This window comes from Notamacropus eugenii, chromosome X (genome assembly GCF_028372415.1).
Source record: "Notamacropus eugenii isolate mMacEug1 chromosome X, mMacEug1.pri_v2, whole genome shotgun sequence".
NCBI lineage: Eukaryota > Metazoa > Chordata > Mammalia > Diprotodontia > Macropodidae > Notamacropus > Notamacropus eugenii.
Genome location: NC_092879.1, coordinates 92,517,449 through 92,541,325, shown reverse-complemented (window position 1 = coordinate 92,541,325; position 23,877 = coordinate 92,517,449). Strand labels below are relative to the sequence as shown.

Sequence of the window (23,877 nt, the reverse complement as noted above, 5' to 3'; positions counted from 1 at the left end):
ATATAAAATCTTGGAATAATCTCTTTGTTCTCTCTGAAGCAAACTCAGAGAGTGCCTCTTCCTATGTCAACAAAAGCCAGATAGGGCTGACTTGGCATTCCTTAAGAGACCTTTAACCTAAGATACTTCTTCTCAATAATGGGATGTTTTCCATATCTTAATATTTTGTGGACATATACCACGTTATGGCATGTTAATGGTAAAGAAAACACAGACATCTTGGGTCGTAATTTCTATGTGAAACTTTGTCAGACTCTGTTATCTTATTGTATTACAAGCTATGCAATTAAGAAATTCCTTTCTAATGGTCTACTTAATCACTTATGGAGACCATAAATCTAAAGGACACAGAACACCTTCTTTGTCCTAAAACAGATTTAAGGCTGGCTGTTTTTGGTATCTAGTAGCTAGATCTAATATCTAGCCCCGTGGACTCCATGTACTGTTACTTTAAAGAGAATGAATTAATCTATAATAAGTAATGAAAATGTATGCATTTAAGCCTGTTGCCTCTACTTTAACCAAACTCAAAGATTAACAAGACCCACACAAAGTGAAAATGGGGAAGACAGAGGTGGCAGAAGAAAATGTACTGTGCCTTCAGCAATTCCAGAAAAGCAGGAGTTGCAAGCATGATTTCAGATAAGACAAGAGGCAAAGTCAATAACCCAGACAAATGCCACTGAGCTGCAAAGTCCTAGAGATCCTGGTTACATACACACAGCCAGTGGCTTGGAGCCTGGTTTCTTAAGGGGCAAACCAACCAAATTGCAGAAAAGTTCAAATTGCACAGTTGGGAGTGAAAAGATGGGTTTTGGGGCTCAGGTCTCAAGCCTCAAGAATCCAGTACATGCTGCTCTTAAAACTAGCCAGATCTTCACTCATTGATTTGGCTTTCTAGGGGGCTCGACAGGTATATCTCTTCTTAGCAAAATCAAACTGTCAACCTCTGAGGCAGGCCCTTGTGAATGGGACCCTGGGCAGGGCAAGGCAGTAGGGATCCTCATGTTTACTACCTTCGGTTACTCAAGCAATTCACTTCTAGAAGTGACCTCTGAACTCCCTTTCACCTCTACGATGTTAAAATGGTCCCACCCAGCCACATCACCCCAAAAGAAACTAATAAAAACCATTGTTTTTAATCTCCTGACCCAAGGTAGTAGTACAACCGTGATGGGGAAAGCCCAGAGCCCAAATTGAAGCAAACTCCTTGAGCTGCATACTCATAGATCTCTTTGGGAAGAGGAGATGTTGTCTTCCCCTGAAGTTGTCATAGCAGACCTGGCCCTTTAAAAAAAATTTTTTTAAAGTAATTTTCTGCAAGTATTTATTTTTCTTGAAAGGAACCCTAGGAAATCTCCTATTGATAAAAGAAATAGAAATATACCCTAGATACCTCATACTTCACCAATCTGACCAGACAGTGAAAATTTATTTCCTCCAGGGTGAAAAAAAAAACCAACCCAACTCCATCAGGGAAAATCCCTGTTGTTCTTGTAAAGACAGGCTATTCCACCTTAGCTGATTAAAGTGTTGTTCCAAGAAGGAACTTTGATTCACTCATTCACGTGATTCATATATGATTCACTCCTTTATTCCTAGAAGACTATTGGAAAGACTGGCATTTTTAAACCCAGTTCCCCAAGCCAGAAGCAGCCAGTCAATATTCTGGCCAGGCTCTAAGTCCTGAAGACCCTTCTCAGAAACCAAGTGGCCTCCCTTGTCCCTCTGCCCAGAGAGAAACTGCAAATCATCCATATCCAATGGGGAACTGGGTGGTTAACCATTGGTTCTCAGCTGTGGTTCTGGTAAGTGGCACTGCTGTCATTTTCATTGTGAAGGTTAATGGGGTGGAAGGACCAACACAATTGAAAGTGCTTGATATGCTTTTGGTGGAGAAAAGACTTGTGACCCATCCCTGGACTTTCCTGGTGTTCTTTGCGAATAGAAAGATATGTGTTAGTGTGGGGGTGGCCAGAGAGGCAGAGGCAAGTGCTACCTAAACATCCATGTAGCCAAATCCTGAATCTTTGGGTTTCAGATTTTTCTCTTCCTGCTATCATTCCCTTCTCTTCTCCCTTCCTTCTTAACCATCTCCCCAATCACTCACACTTCTCTCACCAAGGTCTCATAAGAAAAATAATCTTAGCCATTTTCTTTTTCTTCTTTTGATTTTTTTCCCTCAATTTCATGTGAGCAAAAATTTTTAGCATTCATTTTTTAAAAACTTGAATTCCAACTTCTCCTCCACCCTCCCTTTCCCCACCTTGAGAAGGCAAGCAGTTTAATATAAACATGTACAATGATATAAAACATTGTTATAGTAGCCATGTTGCAAAAGAAAACACAGACCAAAAAAACCAACCCCAAGAATCATAAAAAAGCGAGAAAATAGTCTGCTCCAGTTTGCACTCAGACTCTATCAGTTCTTTCTCTGTGGGTGATAGCATTTTTCATCATAAGTCCTTTTAATTTGATCTCTCTGGGGTATAGACCTAGTAGTGGTATTTCAAAGGCTATACGCACAGTCTTACAGCCCTTTGGGCATAATTCCAAACTGCTTTTGAGAATGGGTGAATCAGTTGACAATTCTACCAACAGTGCATTAGTGTCCCAATTTTTCCACATCTCCCCCAACATTTGTCGCTTTCTCTTTCTGTCCTATTAGCCAGTCTGCTAGGTGTGAGGTGTTACCTCAGAGTTGTTTTAATTTGCATCTCTCTAATCAATAGTGATTTAGAGCATTTTCTTGTGACTATAAATGGCTTTGATTTCTTCTAAAAACTGCCCGCTCATATCCTTTGACCCTCTGTCTATTGGAGAATGACTTATATGCTTATAAATTTGGCTCAGTTCCCTAAAGAGCTGAGAAATGAGACCTTTATCAGAGAAACTTGCTATAAATTTTTCCCCTAGTTTGCTGCTTTCCTTCTAATCTTGGCTACATTTTGTTTGTGCAAAACCTTTTTAATTTAATGTAATCAAAATTATCCATTTTACCTCCTCCAGTGTTCTCTATCTCTTGTTTGGTCATAAATTCTCTCCTTTTCCAGAAATGGGACAGGTGAACTCTTTCATGCTCCCCTAATTTGCTTACGCTATCACCCTTTATGTCTAAATCATGGACCTGTCTTAGACATTTCCAATCCCCTCCGTGGATGGGGAACGTGAACCAGAGTCCCATAGTCACAGTCAAGGGCAAGAACTAGAACTTGCAGCTCCACCGCTCTTTCCTTCTCCTTTTCATCTGCGTTTCTCAGCCACCAAGACTTGCTGTCTCCTTTCTCAGGCTTCTAAGGGCTTTCCCTCCAATTTCACCACTGCTTATGGGGCCTCTCTTGCTTCTGGCTTCTGAGACCCTGAGGGAAAGTGAGAAGTAAGGCAGGTTTGCAAGGAGCAGACTCTGTTGGAAAGCTGATGATTTGGGAAACAGAAGGCCCAACGTGATATCCTTGCCTGAATGAACACCGTGCTTCTGTTTCTGCTGGAGTCCCCTGAATCTAAACTTAGGGCCCTCTGTGTGCTAGTGTGGAAAGTGCTTGGAGCAGATCTGGATGAACTGCTACAGAGGAAATAAGCAGAACCAAAGGCAGCCCATCACAACTTCAGGGAAGGACCTCACTGTGAACAAGCCAGACTCTAAGCAATTGAAAAGCCGGTAATGGTGTGGGAGACTGGACGATGAAATACGCCTTCTTCCTGCCGGCCTTAGCCAAGGGCGCTGGTAGAGCACAGTTTGGCACGCACATGGTCAGATGAGCTCTCTGTGTTCTCACTTCACCAGGTTTTTTTGTTTGTTAAAAAAGAGAGGGTTTGATTCTCAAGGTGGGAGATGAGGAAGGGGAGAGATTTCCCGAAATGCCGATCATGTGAAAACAAAAGGCAGCAATAAAAACGTATTTCATTTTTAAAGCTAAAGAAACATCCGGGAGACCTGTCCCAGTTCCCACACTGGCTGACTCTGTGACCTTGGACAATCACTTCCCCTTTCTGTTACCCCTGTTTATCCCCACACTGTTGCCATCTGTAAAATGAGGTGGGTAGACTGAGAGCCAGTCCAGCTCTGCCATCCTCTCACCCTCCTGCTCTTCAGCTGGGTCCTTTTTACTCACATCAATCCAATACCTCTGGCAATGTGGAGTCGCACTACTCTTTAGGCAAAAATTGAACTCCCTTGGCAGTCTCATCCCTTCTACCTCTGTAAAGGTCAAAGGTGACTCTTTAGTCTCCCTCCCTCCCTTTCTTCCTTCTTGACTAGAGACAGAGTCCTGGAGCACATGGGTGTTTTACTCAGGGACCTCTACAAAGTCTACCTTTCTTTGGTGGTTGGCATACATTGTTGGTGTGTGGCAAGTTCCTAGTAATAAAAAAGATGGGGAGAGAAATTGAACACCTATGATTTTATTGGCAAGGGACCTCCCAGATGAGGAAACTCTCTCTCCCAAAACAGGTCTATGCCTTCTCTGTACAACTTAAAGTCTTGGGAGAATTGCTTGGAACGCCAAGAGGCTAAGAGGTTTCTTTGTCCACAGACATGCAGCCAAGATATTACCATCAAGCCTCAAACCCAGGGCTTCTTGGATCCTTCTCAGGCTAGCTCTCCATCCAGTATCCAGCTACTAACCCAGCTGTCATAATAAAAGTAAAAATGAAAAAAATGACCAAGCAGAAGGTAGGGCTGGGATTGGATCACCCTCATGTAGTTTCCATTGCTGTCCGTGACCCTTGTCTCCTAGTCCCGGGTGAGAATCTGGGGTAGGGCTGGAAAACTGGGCCATACCCAGCCAGCCTTGAAAGATCAAACATTAGATCCTGGCCCATCATCTTATGGCTGAGGCTGGGGGAGCGCTGCCTTCCCTTTGGGTAATAATAATAATGTATTGTTCATTTCAGTCATGTCTGACTCTCCCATTGGGGGTTTTCTGGGCAAAGATACTAGAGTGGTTTACCACTTCCTTCTCCAGCTCATTTTACAGGGGAGGAATCTGAGGCAGACAGGATGAAGTGATTTGCCCAGGGTCACACAGCTAGCAAGGGTCTGAGGCCAGATTTAGACTCAGCTCTTCCTGACTGCAGGCCTGGAACTCTATCCACTGAGCCACCCAGATGCCCCATAATAATACTGATAATAATAAAGCAATCTTTTTTATTGTCAGGACATTGACAAACATCCCCAAACACAAACATTCTCGTATGCAAAGAAAGACAGAAAAAAAACAGTGTCTGTGAAAACAGGAATCTCTAGTACATCCAGCTTGGTGTTTTATTTAAGTAGATGGGGAATTTAAGACAATACTTTCAAAGTTGTCCTGTTTGTGTCTTTCTGAACTCCCTTCTGCTCTCTTTTGTGTATATTTTTAAGGTGGAGTTTTTATTTTTTCGATTCATAAAAATTTATTGTCTCTCCCTCCAGTGTCCTCACTGAAAGAAAAGAGAAAGAAAAACTTCAATTGTGTAACAAATCTGCAGTTGGGTAAAACAAGTCCCTCCAAATGTGTCGCTCATTCTGTAGCCTCAGTCCTTCACCTCTCTGTCAGGAGGTGGGCAGCAGGGAGAGCAATATACATAATTACATCATTGTAAAGACAAATAACCTGGAAAAACTAAAACCATTTATCATTGCGATGACTAACTATGATTTATCTATGTGTTTTTAAAGGTCTCCCTGATGCTCTTTTGGTGGGGGGGAGGGGAGTGCCCACTATTAGTAGCCCTCCATCTCCGCTCCCTGTTTGGTTGTTAGCCCTTGGGGGACTGAGGAGGAATTAGAGCCCTGGGAGGCCAGTGAGGATGGCCCTCAACTCTTGGCATAGGAGAGGTTGACTGGGGTGGTTTTTGTTCGTACTTCTAGAGGTCAGTACATATTTGACTTGGCCCTGGGGAATGCGGTGTGAATCTTTTGGACGGTAATGGTTAGGTCTGGAAAGAGGAAGGAAACAGGTACTTTAAAATGTGCCCGGTACTGTGCTCAGCCCTTTCCAAATATTAGCAAATTTGATCCTCATAACCACCCTGCAAGGTAAACAGTGTTATCACTCCCATTTTACAGATGAGGAAACTGAGACAGACAGAGATGAAATGACTTGCTAAAGGTTACAAGGCTGTTAGTAAGTGCCTGATTCCTCATTTGAACTCAGGTCTTCATGAGTGTTCTGCCTGCCAGCTGCCTGGGTGTTCTGGACAAACTCTTAGATATTGCTAGGTTTAGCTCCTCTGGGTTATTCTCATGATGCCCAGAGATCTGAGTTAGTAGTCTTGGAATTGCCCCAGACCCAGGGAAGAGCTGGAGGACAAGGCAAGGCCTAGTGCATTGCAGACCCACAACTACACAGGCAAGCTGGAGGCTGGTGGTTCCTAGGGGTGCCGGTAGGGGCAGCTAGGTGGTGCAGTGGATAGAGCACCAGTTCAGGAGTCAGGAGGACCTGAGTTCAAATCTCATCTCAGACGCTTGACACTCACTAGCTGCGTGACCTTGGGCAAGTCACTTAACCCCAATGGCCTCATCCTGGGTCATCTCCAGTCATCCTGGAGATGAATATCTGGTCACTGGATTCATATGGCTCTGGAGAAGTGAGGCGGGTGACCTGTACAGCCCTCTCTCACTCAAAAACAAAGTCAAGTGCAAGTCATGTCATCATTTCTCTGATGTCACGGTCTTCTTTGGACAACGAAGGAAGAACACACCCTGTACGGGTGCCGGTAACGCATAACTCCCTTTGCCAATGCTCAGTGCAGGCAGGAGTGCATCAGGAAGTCCCAGGAGTTAATGATAGCTGAAGAAAATAAATCCCACAGTACGAAGTCCAGGGCAATAACAGGCTTGTTTTAAAAAAAAAGGTACACACTTGGACGCGAGTGCGCACATGTGCACGTACACACACAACCAAGCAGAATGTGCATCACAACGTGGAGGGCAGATCTATCAGCAATCCTTTAGTGTTCTGGTGGTGAATGAATTCTTTGTTTCTGTAGAAATCCAATTCTTTATCACAGATATCAGAAAGAGTTAATGTGTTATCCTAAGCTGCTCATTTTTTTTAATTTAAATTTTTCATTTTTAGCACAGTTTATAACAGATAAAACAATTCCAACTTTTGGTCAGGTGATACATCTTTTTAAAGCATTTACAACATGGACTACACAAGAATTTTTTTTTAAACATTAACCAACTGAGACACAGATAATATTTATGTTGCTGACTTCACAAGCTCTTGGCCTAATTGTCTCCACAGTGTTACTAAGAATTAAAGGACCCTGACTTATTGTTGTTGGTCTAGAGTCCTGTACCTAATAGCTTAATTTTAGACAACTATGGATGTTCCCCTTCCAACAATCTATAATTTAATAGATCTAGTATTAAGTTTACAAACCTTTTGACTATAGGAAATTGCCACCAAGAGTAGGGACATTGCAGGGAAACAATATCTCCCCAACTTCGTTTCAATTCCAGGCAGGATTAGATTGTCCACTTGCATTCAGTCAGGCTTAAAGTCTGCCAGGTGTCAGTGGGGAAATTGAGTCAGGAGCATCTTACCTCAGCCCAGGCTAAACAGCCACTCTCCCACCCTTCCCTTGAGATCACCTTTTGTAGTTCATACCAGCATCTCATCAGCTTACTGGCATCCTGATTGGAGGCTCAGACTGCCTTTCTTGCTTCCCATACCTGGAGTTAGACTCAGAAGAACAGTCACTTAATAGTCCCATAGCATCTAAAAATGGCAAGTTCCAATAACCAGGTTTCAAAAATGATTAGAGTTTCACTTTGGCTAAGGAACATCTTTAGAGGCAAGTCTTAAGTGGCTTACATGCCTTTCTATACATGTTCTAGGTCCTGATTCCATTAAGCTGCTCATTTTTTAAAGATTACTTAAAGCCCCTTTTTAAAAATTGTGACTTTTTTATTTTTAAATTCCTCATTTTGCTTTCTGAGTCTCACACGTTCCAAGCATTATTATCCGCATTTTGTAGATGAGGAAACTAAAACTGGGATGTTAGGAGACTTGTCCAAGGTTGTGTAGATAGAAAGGGTGTCCGAGGCAGGATTCAAACCCAAGTCTGCCTGACTCTAAGCCTCCTCCTGATGACCTGAGAAAATGAGATGCTTGTCCACTTTCACGCTTTGGAAATGAAGGCAGGCACATGTAAAGCGCCTGGAATGCACAGGGTGTTTCTTCTTGTTAGATTCCCATTTCAGCCTCTGCATGCCTTGTTACTTTGATTTTTTTCTCCCTTCTCCAGGTTGTTTGGCTGGGTCTAAATGTTTTCCTGTTTGTGTACGCTTTCCTGACATTTGAGAAGTCGGACAAATACTACTACACCAGAGAAATCCTTGGGGTAAATGACAAGATCCTGGGGGAGGGTCCAAGAGCTGTAGCTGCCAAGGCCTCACTGCTCTCAGGCAGACACCTCACCAAAAGGCCAGGTGACCCTGAAAAAGTCTTCCAGCCACAGATGAACTTCTCTGTACTTAGCTAATCTGATCTTCAGATGACAGCCACCGCTGGGCCTCTACTGTCACTCATTCAGCATTTATTTATTTCTTTTTATTTTTTTATTTTTTTTATTTTTTCTTTTTTAATGTTTAACAATCACTGCCATACAATTGCGATTTTATCCCCCCCACCTACCCCCCACTCCCCCCCTCCCTCCCCACGACTGCATACAATTCTGTATAGATTCTACATATACTTTCCTATTGAGTGTATTTTCACTATAGTCATGCTATGTAGTCAGACTAAGATAAATGAAAGAAGTCGTATAACAAATCAGAACATGATACACAAACAGGTACACATACACAAACATGATCTGCTACATTTTGTGAGTGACTTCCATATTTCTTTCTCTGAGTGTGGAAGGCATTTTGCCTTGAGAACCACCATTGGGATTTTTTTTTTTAAGAAATTCTTGCGCTATTACGAAGTTCCAAGTCTACCAGAAAAAACTCTCGCACACTGTGGTCGTTGCTGTGCACAAAGTTCTCCTGGTTCTGCTCCTTTCACTCAGCATCAGGTCATATAAGTCCTTCCAGGCCTCTCTGAAGTCTTCTTGTTCATCATTTCTTATGGCACAATAGTACTCCATTACATTCATATACCATAATTTATTCAGCCATTCCCCAATTGATGGACATCCCCTTGACTTCCAGTTTTTGGCAACTACATAGAGTGCTGCTATAAATATTTTTGTGCGTGTGGGACCCTTTCCCATTTTTATGATCTCTTGGGGATACAGTCCTAGTAGCGATATTGCTGGGTCAAAGGGTATGCACATTTTTGTAGCCCTTTGGGCATAGTTCCAAATTGCTCTCCAGAATGGTTGGATGCGCTCGCAGCTCCACCAACAATGAATTAGTGTTCCAACTCTCCCACATCCTCTCCAGCATTTATCATTTTCTTGTTCTGTCATGTTTGCCAATCTTATAGGTGTGATGTGGTACCTCAGAGTTGTTTTGATTTGCATCTCTCTAATCAATAGTGATTTAGAGCATTTTTTCATATGATTATAGATATCTTTAATTTCTTCTTCCAAAAATTGCCTGTTCATATCCTTTGACCATTTATCAATTGGGGAATGACTTGTATGATTATACATTTGAGTCAGTTCTCTATATATTCTAGAAATGAGGCCTTTATCCCCGAGCTTAGCTGTAAAAATTCTTTCCCAATTTACTACATCCCTCCGGATTTTGGTTGCATTGGGTTTGGTTGTGCAAAAACTTCTCAGTTTAATGTAATCAAAGTTATCCATTTTGCATTTCATAATGCTTTCTATCTCTCCTTTAGTAAAAAATTCTTCCCTTCTCCGTAGATCTGATAAATACACTATTCCTTGCTTCTCCAGTTTATTCATGGTATCAATCTTTATACCTAAATCATGTACCCATTTGGACTTTATTCTTGTGTACAGTGTCAGGTATGGGTCTATGCCTAATTCATTCAGTATTTATTAAGCGCTTACTGTGTGCTAGAGGGGGCAGCTAGGTGGTGCAGTGAATAGAGCACCAGTGCAGGAGTCAGGAGGACCTGAGTTCAAATCTCACCTCAGATGCTTGACACTCACTAGCTGTGTGACCTTGGGCAAGTCACTTATCCCCAACTGCCTCATCCTGGGTCATCTCCAGTCATCCTGATGAATATCTGGTCACTGGATTCAGATGGCTCTGGAGGAAAAGTGAGGCTGGTGACCTGCACAGCCCTCCCTCACTCAAAACAAAGTCAAGTGCAAGTCATGTCATCATTTCTCTGATGGCATGGTCTTCTTCGGCAACGAAGGACGAATACACTACGTGCTAGGCACTGTGCTAAGTGCAAGGGATATAGAAAAAGATAAAAAACAATGTCCTACCCTCCAGGAGCTAATATTCTGATGGAGAGACAACAAGCAAGTAACCAGCTGCATATGATATATATAAAATAGAGCAGATGTAATCTCAGAGGGCAAGGTTCTAGCAGCAGGCGGGAGCAGAGGGGAGGGGGCAGGATGTCCTAGGCCTTGGGAATATTGTACACAAAGATACCATGGTATTAAGAGATGGAGTGTCTCCTTTGAGGAAATTTGCCAAGTCATCCCATGGCACTAGCTCTTATGGTATGTGATGAGAAGTAAGGGGTTGGAGGACTGGAAAAGTAGGAGGGAGGTGGTAAAATAAGACATTTTATTCTGGAAGAGTTTTGAAATTTTCAGTTCCAAATTTTCTCTTCCTCCCAACCCATTGAGATGTCATGTGTTTATGATACCAGTTATACATGGCAAACATTTCTACATCAGCTGTGTTGTGAAAAAAGGCAAGAGAAAGGAAGGAAGGAAGGAAAGAGAAAGAAAGAAGGAAGGAAGGAAGGAAGGAAGGAAGGAAGGAAGGAAGGAAGGAAGGAAGGAAGGAAGGAAGGAAAGAAGGAAGGAAGGAAGGAAGAAAGAAAGAAAGAAAGAAAGAAAGAAAAAGAAAGAAAGAAAGAAAGAAAGAAAGAAAGAAAGAAAAAGAAAGAAAGAAAGAAAGAAAGAAAGAAAAAGAAAGAAAGAAAGAAAAAGAAAGAAAGAAAGAAAGAAAGAAAGAAAGAAAGAAAGAAAGAAAGAAAGAAAGAAAGAAAGAAAGAAAGAAAGAAAAAGAACAAATCCCCTGCAGTCTGCATTCATAGTCTATCAGTTCCCTCTCTGGAGGTGGCTGTCATTTTTCATCATGAGTACTTTGGATTTTTTTTGGATCACTGTAGGGTCCAGAGTAGCTAAGTTTTTATGAAGACTTTTCAATTCCAAACCAAGGACAGGGGATAATAGGAAGCCACTGCAACTCGTTGAACAGGGTGGGGTCAGATCTACACTTCTGAAAAAAATGTCTCCGTAGCTGGGTGGAGAATGGAGTGAAGTGGGGAGAGAGCTGAGACAGAGACCACTTTGAAGGCTATTGATAGCCGGGAAGAGGGTGATGAGGACTCAAGGTAGGCTTGGGGTTGTGGCAGATGAAAACAGAACTTGGCCATCGATCAGATAGAGGGGGTGAGAGAGAGTGAGGAGCCTGTGTAACTGGAAGGATGGGAGTATCCTCAGGGTTTCAGAGCAGAGATAATGAGACCTGTTTTGGTTATGTTGAGTTTGAGAAGTCTACAGGAGATCCAGCTCAAGATGTCCAAGAGGCACTTGGCAATGTGGGAGTGGAGTAACTAGGAGATTGCTGTTCAATCGTTTTTTCAGTCATGTCTCTTCATGGCCCTGTTTGGGGTTTTCTTGGTAAAGATACTAGAGTGATTTGCTATTTCCTTCTCCAACTCATTTTACAGATGAGGAAACTGAGGCAAACAAGGTGAAGTGATTTGTCCAGGGTCACATACCTAAGAAGTGTTTGAGGACTGATTTGAACTCAGGTCATCTAGACTCCAGGCCCAGAGCTCTATCTACTGCAGTTTCCCCAGGAGAGAGGATTTATAGATCTAGGAGTCACCTGCATAGACGTGATAATTGAACCCTTAGGAGCTGATTAGATCACCAAGTGAGATAGTGTAGACCAGGGATAAGGAACCTGAAACTTCAGTCTTTTGATTAAGTTCAAGTTTTACAGAGCAAATCATTTTTTTCAGGGAATTTGTTCTGCGAAGTTTAGATTCAGTCAAAAGGCCATACTTGAGGACCTAGACAGCCACATGTGATCTGGAGGCTGCAGGTTCCCCACCCTTGCACTAGTCTTTTATTTCATAGTAAATAAAATTCAAGAGTTGTTGGGACGGGGAAAAATTCATTCCTGCGGTCATCTAGACCAGAAGTGTCAAACACACAGTTCACAATGCTGGGTAGGTGAAACCAGATTAAAATGTTAATTGGGAAATATTTAGCAAGACAAATAAATATACAACAGAACATAGATAATGTTAATATATGGTTTTCTAAGTCAATTTAGGTATCCTTACCTGAGGCCCCTTTTCTATTTGAGTTTGACACCAGTGGCTAAAGAAGAGAGTGGTACAGTGGGTAAGATCTGGATAAAGAGTCAGCAAAGGAAACTGAGGCATGGTCAGACAGGAAAGATTGGCATCATGAAAACCTAAAAAGAAGGTGAACCACAGTGTCAGAAGTTGCAGTCCTGAAGGCTGAGGACTGAGAGAAGGCCATTGGAACTGGCCTTTAAGGGATCGTTGGGATCTACAACAATTCCAAAGAATTCATGATGAAAAAAGCTGTCCACCTCCAGAGAGAGAACTGATGAACCCTGAATGCAGACTGGAGCAGGTTGTTTTTTCACTTGATTTTTCTTGCATTTTTTTCACAACATGGCTAATGTGGAAATATGTTTTGCGTGGTTTCCTACGTATAATGGGTATCATATTTCTTGCCTTCTCAGTTGGATGTGGAGGGGCCAGAGGGAGGGAGAGAAGTGGGGAATGAAAATAAAAATAAAAAAAGATCATAACTTTGAAAAAAGCAGTTTCAGTTGAATGAGGGGGTCAGAAACCAGACTGTAAAGAGTTTTAAAGAAAGTGGAAGGGAAAGAAGTGGAGGCCTTTGGTGTGGATGGCTTTTTGAAATTCTGTTGAGAAGGGAAGGAGAGATATAGGATAAGAGCCAGCGGGAAAGGGGAGACATAGGCATATTTGTGTTGAGGTTTAGGGGTGCTGGGACCCCGAAGCATCCATGTGCTGGGTCCTGCCCGAATGAACTCAACCCAAGTCTTCTTTCAGCCAAAGAAAAACAAGGTTTATTAAAACACCATCCAAGGTGGGCATGATTCTAAAAATCGGCCATATTGGCCAGACTCTTAAGGAATTTGAGCATTTGTATTGCTAATGTAAGCAGGCTAGATAGAGTCTGAGCATTTGGACCAGAATGATTCTGAGACCTTTCATGGAAACAAGATGGATCTTATATACAGAAAGACTGAGGGAGGAATTGAGGGAGGAATTCAGGGGTGGCTGCATAGTCTGGGGTGTATGGGGGGGATCTAGGGAGGGTCTTGATGGGAGTGGGGTGAGAAACTAAGTGAATGGGATTTTGATAGGCTCAAGAGTGGGAAGTATCCGAAGAAAATTCGGAGGTAACAGGGATTTGGGCCTAGTGATAACGAAAAGCTTATGGCCTCAAGCCAACACCAGATCAAGTGGGGAAATCCAAGGAGATTTCCAGGAGGCTCCCAGAGCCTATACCCCATCAACTTGATTAATGTGACATGAGGTGATGGGAAAAAGATCCCTCTTCTCAGTGAAGTGTGCGGCAGGTCCTCAGCTTGGAGGAGGGGGAGTGCCTTGGGAGGCTTGAGGATGGCATATGTACATTTGCATTGCATGCCCTGTGAAAGACAAGACAATCCCCTCGAGTCCAATTCTTTGGTACTGACATCAATAAATGAAATAGCTCTATTGAATTCCAAAGCAAGGAATTTGAGCACCTGTGGCGAATGAGAGTCCATTCATTAGGGAGGTGGCAAAACATGGTCTTGTTCGCAGTCAGGGCCCAGCTGAAAGTAGGGAACATGAATTTCTAGTGGAACCAATTAGCAGAATTTTGTGATTTTCTACAGCGCCTTTGGGTGGCACACAAATAGGAATGAAGATAGTGGGCGGTGGGAGTCACCCAAGGAATAACAGGCAGTAAGAAAAGGGACTAGGGATTTAAGTATAGGGTTGAACTGACTCACCAGGGGGTCAAGGTAGAGAATGGAGGAGAGTGAAGTCCACACAGAGTTGATGGTCCAGGAAAGAACTGAGGGGTGGAGCAACTACATGGGGACCAAGCACAGGGTTCAGGGTTGTTAAGTCAGAGAGAAAGTTGGAAAGAGAAAAGATTATGATCAAATAAAGAAATTTCAAAATTCGTGAACGGGGAAGTAGACTTGGGGGTAATGGCAAGGCCAAGGGTACGACCAGCTCTGTGTGTATCCGAGGTGGAGTGGAGGACGAGGTAGTAGACGATGAGTAGGTTGAGCTGCAGATGACAAGATGTCTGTGCAAGGTAGAAGCCTTGGCTCCCTAGGGTTGGGGGCGGGGCTAGCTCCAGGGCAGTGAAATCTTTGATTATAGCCAGTATCTGATAGACGAGATTCATTGAAATACAGGCACCTCCAGGTGGAAACTGCTTGGAGAAGGGGCCCCAGCCAGATCTCATTGCTTTTGAATTCAATAGCACCGTCTGATTCATTGATACCAATAGCAAAGAATTTGGAGTAAAGCAGATTGTAGCTCAAGTAGGTACCACCTGAGTGCTGGGCCCACGCCCAGGTTCCTGCAGAATATATTTTCGTTTTCCTGCAGGCTTTTAAGGATTCCTCCTACAGGCTATAGCCTGGAGCTTGCCCCTGACTATTGGATGGAGGGCCTTCAGGGATTGCACAGATTTCTCCCACCCCCACTGATACACAGAAAATCCCTTGTGTTGACTGGGCTTGGCACAAAGTCCTTAATAGTGACTGTGGTGATTTTTCCTTTCGTTCATTCATTTGAACATGTTGTCTCTCCATCATGTGAAGTTCTGCTTCTTGTTAGTGTCTACCCGGGCCAGGGCCTGAAAGAAAGTAATTTTTCTTCTTTCTTTCTCCTCCTTTTCCCCTTTTTCCCCAGTCTTCACTAGCATGGGCCCGGGCCTCTGCTCGCTGCCTGAACTTTAACAGTTTATTGATCCTGCTTCCTGTGTGCAGAAATCTGCTCTCCTTCCTAAGGGGCAGCTGCTCGGTGAGCCATGCGCCTTCTGGGGCCCAAACCTCAGCTTAGAGCTGGATCATCGCCTGTGTTGGGGGTGGGCTCATGATCCTGGTGGGGAGCTCAGGGAGCCTTGGGGTGTGGGGGTGTCCCACAGAGCCGCAGGAAGCTGACATGATGCTCCCTCCGCCCCTCTCCCCAGTGTTGTAGGCGCACATTAAGGAAGCAATTGGATCACAACCTCACCTTCCATAAGCTGGTGGCCTACATGATCTGCCTGCATACAGGTAACTCAAGCAGACAGAAACGAAGCACAATGCTTCTGTGTAGCAGTGAGTAAACTGAGGCCCAGTAGGATGGAGTGACTTGGCCAGGCCACGGGCCTGTAGCACATAGCAAGTACAAATTGACAATCCATGTTTTCTGTGGCCAAGACAGTCCCAAGTCATGTTATATGGAAATAGATTTCAGAGCCACTGAATCCTCCTCTTGATATCAGAAAATTCAGCAGTGGGAAAGGATGCTAGAATTCCTCTGTGGTAGCATCTGGTTTCATAATATGCACTCATCAGCCTGGGCTATTGGCTAGGACCCTGGACTTGTGCTTGGAGCCTGAGTTCCAAGGCCAAGATCTTTAACCTAGATCTTCTGATTGCCCTGCTCTAACCTGGAGACTCTGATTCCTCAGAGCTTCAGGGTTGGCCAAGAAGAGACTGCCTTTCTTTAGGATGCTATCCCTGTTAGAACGCAGCTGCAGACACTCTTGGGCAAGGGGGACCCTGGGCAGATCCTTTAACCACTCTGGACCTCACTGTCTTCATTTGATAAATGGGATGACCAGAATTGATGGTCTCGAAGGCTCATTCTAGCTCCAAGTCTATGATGCTATGACCTCAGTCAACAATTACTTCCTTAGCACTTACTGAGTGCCTCCTATGTGCCCAGCACTGTGCTGGTACTGGACCTTTCCAGGGATGTTTCCTTTTCCCAGTGCCTACAACAAGAGTAACTTTGGCCCTGATGGCTTCCCAGAGCCTTCCCTGCCCCATCTCTCTCTGTTTTTTCTATTCAGTCATCCACGTTGTTGCTCACCTGTTCAATTTTGAACGGTACAAGAGGAGCTACACGGCTGATGACAAGTCTCTGGCCTTCACCCTCTCTAGCCAGTACCCCCATAATGAGGAAAGCCCCTGGCTAAATCCCTTCCCCTCCGCAAGCATGGTAAGTAGCTCTAGTGGCCAAGCATTGAGGCTCCTGGGCTGGGTGGTGAGGGGTGCAACATTTCTTCTTCCTTCTGTCTGTAGACATCAGAGCGCATGGCCTTCACCACCATCGCTGGCCTCACTGGAGTGATCATCACCTTAGCCCTGATCCTTATGGTGACCTCAGCCACAGAGTTTATCCGCAGGTGCTACTTTGAGGTCTTTTGGTACATACACCACCTCTTTGTCATCTATTTCATTGGCCTTGTAATCCATGGAGTTGGGTAAGTCCCTGGGTGCCTGTCCTCCTTACCTCCCACTCCCTGCCTTGTCTCATCGTCTGGCTCAGACCACTCCTCTTTTGGTGTCTCAGGGGGATTGTCCGAGGTCAAACGGAAGACAGCATGCAAAAAGACCCGCCCAGAAAGTGTGCACAGCAGCACAAGCACTGGGACACGGCCTCACACTGTACACGTCCTCGGTTTGAAGGGCTACCTGCTGAGGTAAGCAGCAGATGGCATCAGGGAGTTGGAAGGGGTGGCATAGTGAAATAGAGCCCTGGGCTGGGAGCCAGGAAGACCTGGGTTCACATCCCACTTCCGTCCCTTACTACTTGCTTGAACACAGGCAAGTCACTTAACTACTCTGGGTCTTGGTTTCCCTTTAAAAAAAAAAGAGGAGGTTGACCTTGGTGAGTCTAAGGTCCCTTTTTAAATCTCTGACTCAATGGACGTGGGCTTAAGTGGCCTTCTGAGCCTTGGTTTCCTCGTTTATGAAACAGGAATAAGAATGCCCATGTTGCCTCCCTGGGTAGGATTGGGTTGTGGGGGTCAAATAATATGATGTACTTTGTGAAATTTAAAATGCTCTACAAATGTCATCTCCTATGTAGTCTAACTCCCCTCATCTTACAGAGGAAGAAACTGAGGCCCAAAGAGGTTAGTGTGGTCCTTTGACTGAATCCAAACTTCCCAAAACAAATCTGCTTCATAAAAGAATTTACTCTGTAAAACTTGGGACTCAGTCAAAAGGCTGCACCCAAGGACCTAGAAGGCCACAGGTGACCTTGAGGCTGCAGGTTCCTCACCCTGGGTTAAACAATTTGACCCAGATCACAAAGGTGGGCTGGAGCAGAGCCTCCATACTAGTTGTTGTGAATTTCTACAACATACTGCTGAACAGCCTGACTGCTGGAGAAATGAAAATGCTTCAGAACTGAACAGGACACAGAAGCTCCATGTGGTGAGCCCAGCCAGGTGGCAGTCTCCAAAGCTCTGATCAGGGGAAGCTGCTGACTTAAGAGTGTTGCATTCTGGGAGAAGGGAGGCTGCAGCCCTGGGTTCCAGCCCCTGCCGGGTCACTTCCTAGCTGGCCAGGGCACTGCCTCATTTAGGTCTCATTTGCCTCACCTTTAAAACAAAGGAATTGGGCCTTCAGATCCTCTGGTTCCCTGAATCAATGACACAGTCACAGTCTGGGCAGATGGGTACTGGGCACTTTGAGCATATATACTACTGCTAGGTCTTGGCTGGGGAGGGGGAACACCCAAGAAGTATAGTACATGATCCCTGCTCTCAAAGGGGAGACTATTTTGGTCCTAGATTCTAGGAGATTCTCACAAGAAAGGATCCTAAAGAGGCAGAAAATTGGAATCTTCAACTCATGGGAGCAGCAGCTTCTGAGACTGCTTTCTGAAAGTCGGGAAGGTGACCTCTCTTCCGTAGCAGAATCCCACTCAGATTTCTCAGAAGCATCAGCAGCTGGAAGTGGAATTTTCTTTAAGCATCATGTACAAGAACATTCTTTGAGCACTCTGTGCCAGTTGCAACTGTTCATACGCTAGTATGGTCTAATTGCAGTGGGGGTAGTAATAACTAAGGCTGCCAGGAAGCTGCTGGCCCCCAGAACCCTTTGAAATGTGCTCTGTTCTCAAGGGCAGGAGTTCAGTGGTGGCATGGGGAGTGAGCTTCCAAATTCCATCCTGCTGACTCCAAGATGACAACAGCTACAGTATAGCAATCTAGGAGATCAGATAGACTACAAAGCTAATGGTATCCCAGGTGCTAGGCCTTATTTTCATTTGCTCATAAAGATTGAAGGATGAAAGGCAGGGGATGGCCCCACAAAGTGGCCTGAGAAAGAATGACTGCCTCGAATGAAAAACACAAAAAATAAAAGATCGAAAGAAAGATCTCTGGAGAGCGATATCTCGGCCCTCACCTACGAAAGTGAAAGAAGAATCGGAATTAAAGGACGACCTCTGGCATGAGTTACTGAGAAACCAAAGGCAAATGCACCTACTTCGCTGTTGATCTTAATTTCCTCACTCTGAGGACACACCAGTTTATCCCTTCTAAAGCTCATTTGAATCTAATTGCTTGCATGTTGTGTCCACCATTAGAAAATGAGCTCTTTGAAAGCAAGGACTGTCTTTAGCCTTTCTTTGTAGCCCTAGCACTTGGCACAGTGCCTGGCACATAGTAGGTACGACTGACTTATCTGTTTCTCCATTGTGTTTTCCAGCATTTACCTCACTGAGTTGGGGGACATATTCTATTTGAGTAGCAGAGCTCAGTCGCTCTGAAGTGTGAAAACAAACTTCATCTAACACCATCCTCAAGAGTCAATCTCTGATCATAACTGGAATGCCCAGTTTTGGTCCCAGAGAAGAGATGAGAAAAGGGGTTTCCCTCCTTTCGTTGGAGAAGGGAGGAAGCAGGGCATCATGGATGCAGAATGTGACTTACCTCATCAGTCACTGCATATGTCTTGCATAACTGTTTTTGTTTGTTATGAGGGTCCTTAACTTTTCTGGGCCTCAGTTTCCTCCTCTGTACTGGGTAACTCAAATCCCTTTCAGCTGTAGATCTCTGATCCTACGACTCACTGGGGTAGGGATGAGAATAAAGGGTATGATATCTGGAAGTGATCAGTGTCAAAAGGCATCCACAAAACTGTGCCATTGTTGTTGAAAAAGCCAGTGCCTGGGGTCTTATAGGTCAACTAGTGGCCAGAGAAGCTGGGTTCAAATGTCTGCTCTGCCACTGACCATGATCTTACATAAAATGCTATCAGAGAAATGTATTCAGAGAAAAGCTTCCAGAGACTGGAAAAAGAGAGGGTCCATCACATAGCATAGTCCATCACACAGGGCCTGCCTGCGTGTTCCACTGGGATCTTTGAAATGTCAAGAGAACCAGTGCAAGGTGCCCACTTCTTGTCCGCTCTGCCCCCCACCTTGCAGGAGACTTCTGGAAGGGCAACCACAAGAAGTACACAGGAGACACAGGCATGAATGGCTTTGAGATAACATCTAGGTCAACGAGATCCCAACTCTACTGGAGGAGATGTCATTGTGATTATACACAAGGTCATCTTGTCCTGCTTCCCATGTCATACCTGTTGGGTTTTTGCATTAGGTTAACTGTACTGACTACTAGTCTGAAATATAAAATTCAATATGCAATGTGCAGTTGGGACATGCTAGGTCTATAGTTCTCTTTGGCTACTTAGCCAGACTGTTAAACCTGCAGGAGATTATCTGCTTTATGAATGCCAGATGAATGAGGAAAATGGCATTTCTTTCCTTCAATGGAGGGACTAGGGCTCTACTCAGATATTGGGGTTCATAGGGGAAGCTGCTGGGGAATTAGTGTCAAGTTGCCAGTCGGTGTGTAACGGTCTGTCTTCTGCCCTTGTTTCCATGTAGTCCTGGAAGTGGGTTCTGGCCCCAGTCATCCTATACATCTTTGAACGGCTTGTCCGGTTTTACCGCTCACAGCAGAAGGTGGTGATTACCAAGGTAAGGGATGGGGGCTTGGCTCCCCCTCTGACATTGAATGTGCTGGTTGGCCTCTCTGTCTACCTAAAGAAAGCACTTTGTGTTTTGTCCCTGCGAGATGGCAATCTTGAAGGGAGCTAGAATGAGATCCTGGGCACTAGGCATGCCTCAGTGCTTCTAGTCCTAGGGAGAGAGGAGTGGGCTGAATCCACTCACTGTGTGTCCATGTACTTCTCTCCCAGGCCATCCTGCACCCTTCCAAAGTACTCGAGCTTCAGATGAACAAGTGTGGTTTCCGCATGGAAGTGGGCCAGTATATCTTTGTCAATTGCCCCTCAGTGTCTCCCTTGGAGTGGCACCCTTTCACCTTGACCTCAGCACCCGAGGAACCTTTTTTCTCTATCCATATTCGGGCAGCAGGGGACTGGACAGAGAGTCTTATAAGGGCATGTGAACAACAGAATTCCCCAATGCCCAGGTATGGTCTAGAAAGCAGCCGAGATCCAAGAAATGGGCAAAGATAATGGTAGCTTGGCAAACAAGTCCAGTAAACTCCTCAGGGGTCTCTCAAATTCAAGGCCATCTGCTCTAATACAAAAAAACACACAGAAAGCAACCAAGGGAGCCCTCAGACCTTGGGGAGAACATGAATAGAATGTCTTCTGACTCATTTTCTTTTTACTCTTGCCAGGTTGGAAGTAGATGGTCCCTTTGGCACAGCCAGTGAGGATGTTTTCCAGTATGAAGTGGCTATGTTGGTCGGAGCAGGAATTGGGGTCACCCCCTTTGCCTCCATCCTGAAATCCATTTGGTACAAGTTTCGACATGCAGACCATACCCTCAAAACCAAAACGGTAATCATACTTTTTGATCTAACCCCTCAAGGTTCTGAGCTATGCCCCTCCTGGACCCTCTGTGGGCATCAATCCCCAAGCCTGGCCTGTGGACAAACAGTTAATTCCATGGCATCATCGACAAATGTTATTAAGCGCTATGTGCAAGGCATTGTGCCAAAGGCTGGGAGAGTGACGGCTTCCTTGGAGGTAATTGGAAACAAGGATGTCAGGGGACCAGACAGACTCTTATAAGGGCATTTGAACAACAGAAATCCCCCAGTGCCTAGGTATGGTCTGGAAAGCACCTGAGACCCAAGAAATGGGCAAATACCCAGCAGCCTGGCAGGTGGGCTTCTAGCCACCACAGAACCATCATCAACTGCTTCGTTGCCATGATGGTCTTCGTCTTCAGACCAGACATCATGAAAGGCTTCTCTGGACACCAGGGGAAGCTGTTTCAGGACTCCTTAGGGAGCCATGCAGTCAGAAGTGAAGGCTGGGTTTTGCCCAGTTGACCCTTAGAAACCCTCTTGATGATATATCTAACGTGTTCACTGAGGTAACCTAGGGTAAGGCTGTGCTCTCTCTTGTGTGTTCCAGATTTATTTCTACTGGATCTGCAGGGAAACGGGTGCCTTTGCCTGGTTCAATGACCTTCTGGCTTCTCTGGAACAGGAGATGGAAGAGTGTGGAAAAGTGGGCTTCTTAAACTATAGGCTCTTCCTCACTGGGTGGGACAGCAACATCGTGAGTTCCCAACATTCTTTTAATTGAACTTTCATTGACTCCTTTTGTTTTTACATCAGGTATCTCCTCCCCCCCCACCCCGCCCCTAGCCCTGTGAGCCTTCCCTTGTGACAAACAAAAATCAACCAATTATTGCAGGTGACATCAACATTCCACCCCTGTAGTCCCCCACCTCTCTAACAAAAGGAGCTAGATGCATATCCTCATCTTTGCTCTGGACCCAGGCTGGTCATGACAATTACCCAGGATTCAGTTGTATTCAGTACTAATTTTTATTTGCACTGTGGTAGTAATGAGTATATTGGCAACATGTTTTTCTTATTGTAAATGTATTCACTCTCATCTTAGAGAGAGGCATACTGATTGGAAATAGAGTTCATCCACAGAGCATGCAGGCAAGGGGTTGAATTCGTTGAGAGAACATGTGTTCAATGCCTACCATTTGTGATGCCCTGGGCTGAGGACTGAGCCACAGCCCCTCGATCCAGTCAAGTTAGGTGGGGGTGAGGAGCAGGGCATTCCTCAGCTTTAGTGACCCAGCCTCCAGGAGCAAATGCGTCTCTGCAGTCTAACACCCTCCCTCTCTGGTCCCAGGCTGGTCATGCAGCATTGCACTTCGACAAATCCACTGATGTTGTGACTGGTTTGAAGCAGAAAACTTCCTTCGGGAGACCTAAATGGGACAATGAATTTTCTGCCATCGCTGCTGTCCATCCCAGGTAAGTGCTGGAAGGCCTGTGGTATTACAGGATCAGAGAGTTGGAGTAGAAAGGGATCTCAGAGGTTACCAAATCTGACCCCTTCATTTTGAAGATGAGGAAAGTGAGAGCCAGAGAAGGGAAGGGAAGTGAATGGTCCCACTGGGAGTATGGGGCAGAGCAGGATTTAAACCTGGGCCCTTTGACTCCAAATTGTAGCATTGGAATGAAAGGAGATGAGCTAGTCTGCTTGAGCTCTGCTGTGGAAATCTCTTTGAGACAATCTGAAACTCCTGACCGCTAAGACTGAGAAAATGTTGCCTGGAATGCCATAAAGGAAGAGTTAATGCTTTGGAAGCAGTGAGAACTTGCCACCCTCTGTGGCAAGAAAGTACAGTCAGGCACTAGACCTAAGCTGGTAAATGAAATGGACAACAGAGACGCTTTGATCTTAATTACTTCTGTTTTTAACATAAAAATGCTGGGGATAGAATTATTTGGATAGCTGCCTCAATTGTCCCTTCCCAGTGCTTGGGTAGGTCTACCATTTCTTCTAGAGGAATGGGGGAAGGAGGCAGGATATTGGGTTGGGGAGCTGTAAGGTCTCTAAGTCACTAGTGATCTGTAAGTCAGTGGACCAGGAGGCAGCCTATACCTTGGGAGCTGGGTTCACCAGCCCTGGTAGAGGGGAGACCTGCTTGATTCTGTATTAGGAAGGTATCAAGAAATGGAGGTAGGTGAAGGCTGATGAAACAGTGCCTCATCTACAGTACCCGCTGCATCTCAGCCCTTTCTCTCTTTGTTTCTGTAGGTCAGTGGTGGGAGTTTTCCTGTGTGGCCCCCAGACCCTGGCAAAGAGCTTACGCAAGTGTTGTAACCACTACTCCAGCTTGGATCCCAGGAAGGTCCAGTTCTATTTCAATAAGGAAAACTTCTAAGTGGTCATGAGCTCCTGACTTCTTCCAGCTCTCCTTCTGTGCCCCTAGATGGGCAAATGACAGTGCTCTTCAGCTGAGTTCTAATAGTCTAGTAGTCTTTATATTCTACCCACACCTCCTCACCATGGGGACAGCGGGCTGGCCTCCAGAACATGCTCTGGGTGGGCCTTCCTTCATACCTGTCACTATACCAGGGATGCCCCCCTTTAAAGGCTGGGTGGCCTTTCTACTCACTCTTTAAAGCCTGGCTCACATGGAACTTCCCATAATGCTGGCCCAGGTCCATGACAACTGTCTCTCTGTTGGACCTCACCTGGAATTTGGTTTTATACTTCTCCTATGCGCTTGTCCAACACTTCTTCATATTTTAACACACTGTGTGGCACAGCAGTCTGCTGGTCCGGAACTCCAGATGACATCTCAAATTGGATTGTCCATAGGCATCTTAAGCTCAACATGTCCAAAATGGAGCTCCTGCTCTTCTCCCCTAAACCCACTTCTCTTTCTAACTTCTCTATTACAGTTGAGGGCCCCACCATCCTCCCAGTCATCCATGCTT

At 44.9% G+C, this 23,877-nt stretch overlaps 1 protein-coding gene across 1 annotated transcript; it reads left to right on the top strand.

The window, feature by feature from the left end:
* Window positions 1-1,644: 1,644 nt before the first annotated feature.
* On the top strand, window positions 1,645-23,395 carry NOX1 (NADPH oxidase 1). The gene is made up of 13 exons (XM_072626641.1): window positions 1,645-1,808; window positions 8,239-8,334; window positions 15,039-15,149; window positions 15,319-15,403; window positions 16,189-16,337; window positions 16,421-16,602; window positions 16,692-16,821; window positions 20,028-20,120; window positions 20,342-20,577; window positions 20,791-20,953; window positions 21,536-21,682; window positions 22,277-22,401; window positions 23,192-23,395. The coding sequence occupies exons 1-13, from the start codon at window positions 1,764-1,766 to the stop codon at window positions 23,316-23,318; spliced, it is 1,689 nt and encodes a 562-aa protein (XP_072482742.1). The 5' UTR covers window positions 1,645-1,763; the 3' UTR covers window positions 23,319-23,395.
* The last annotated feature ends 482 nt before the right edge of the window (window positions 23,396-23,877 follow it).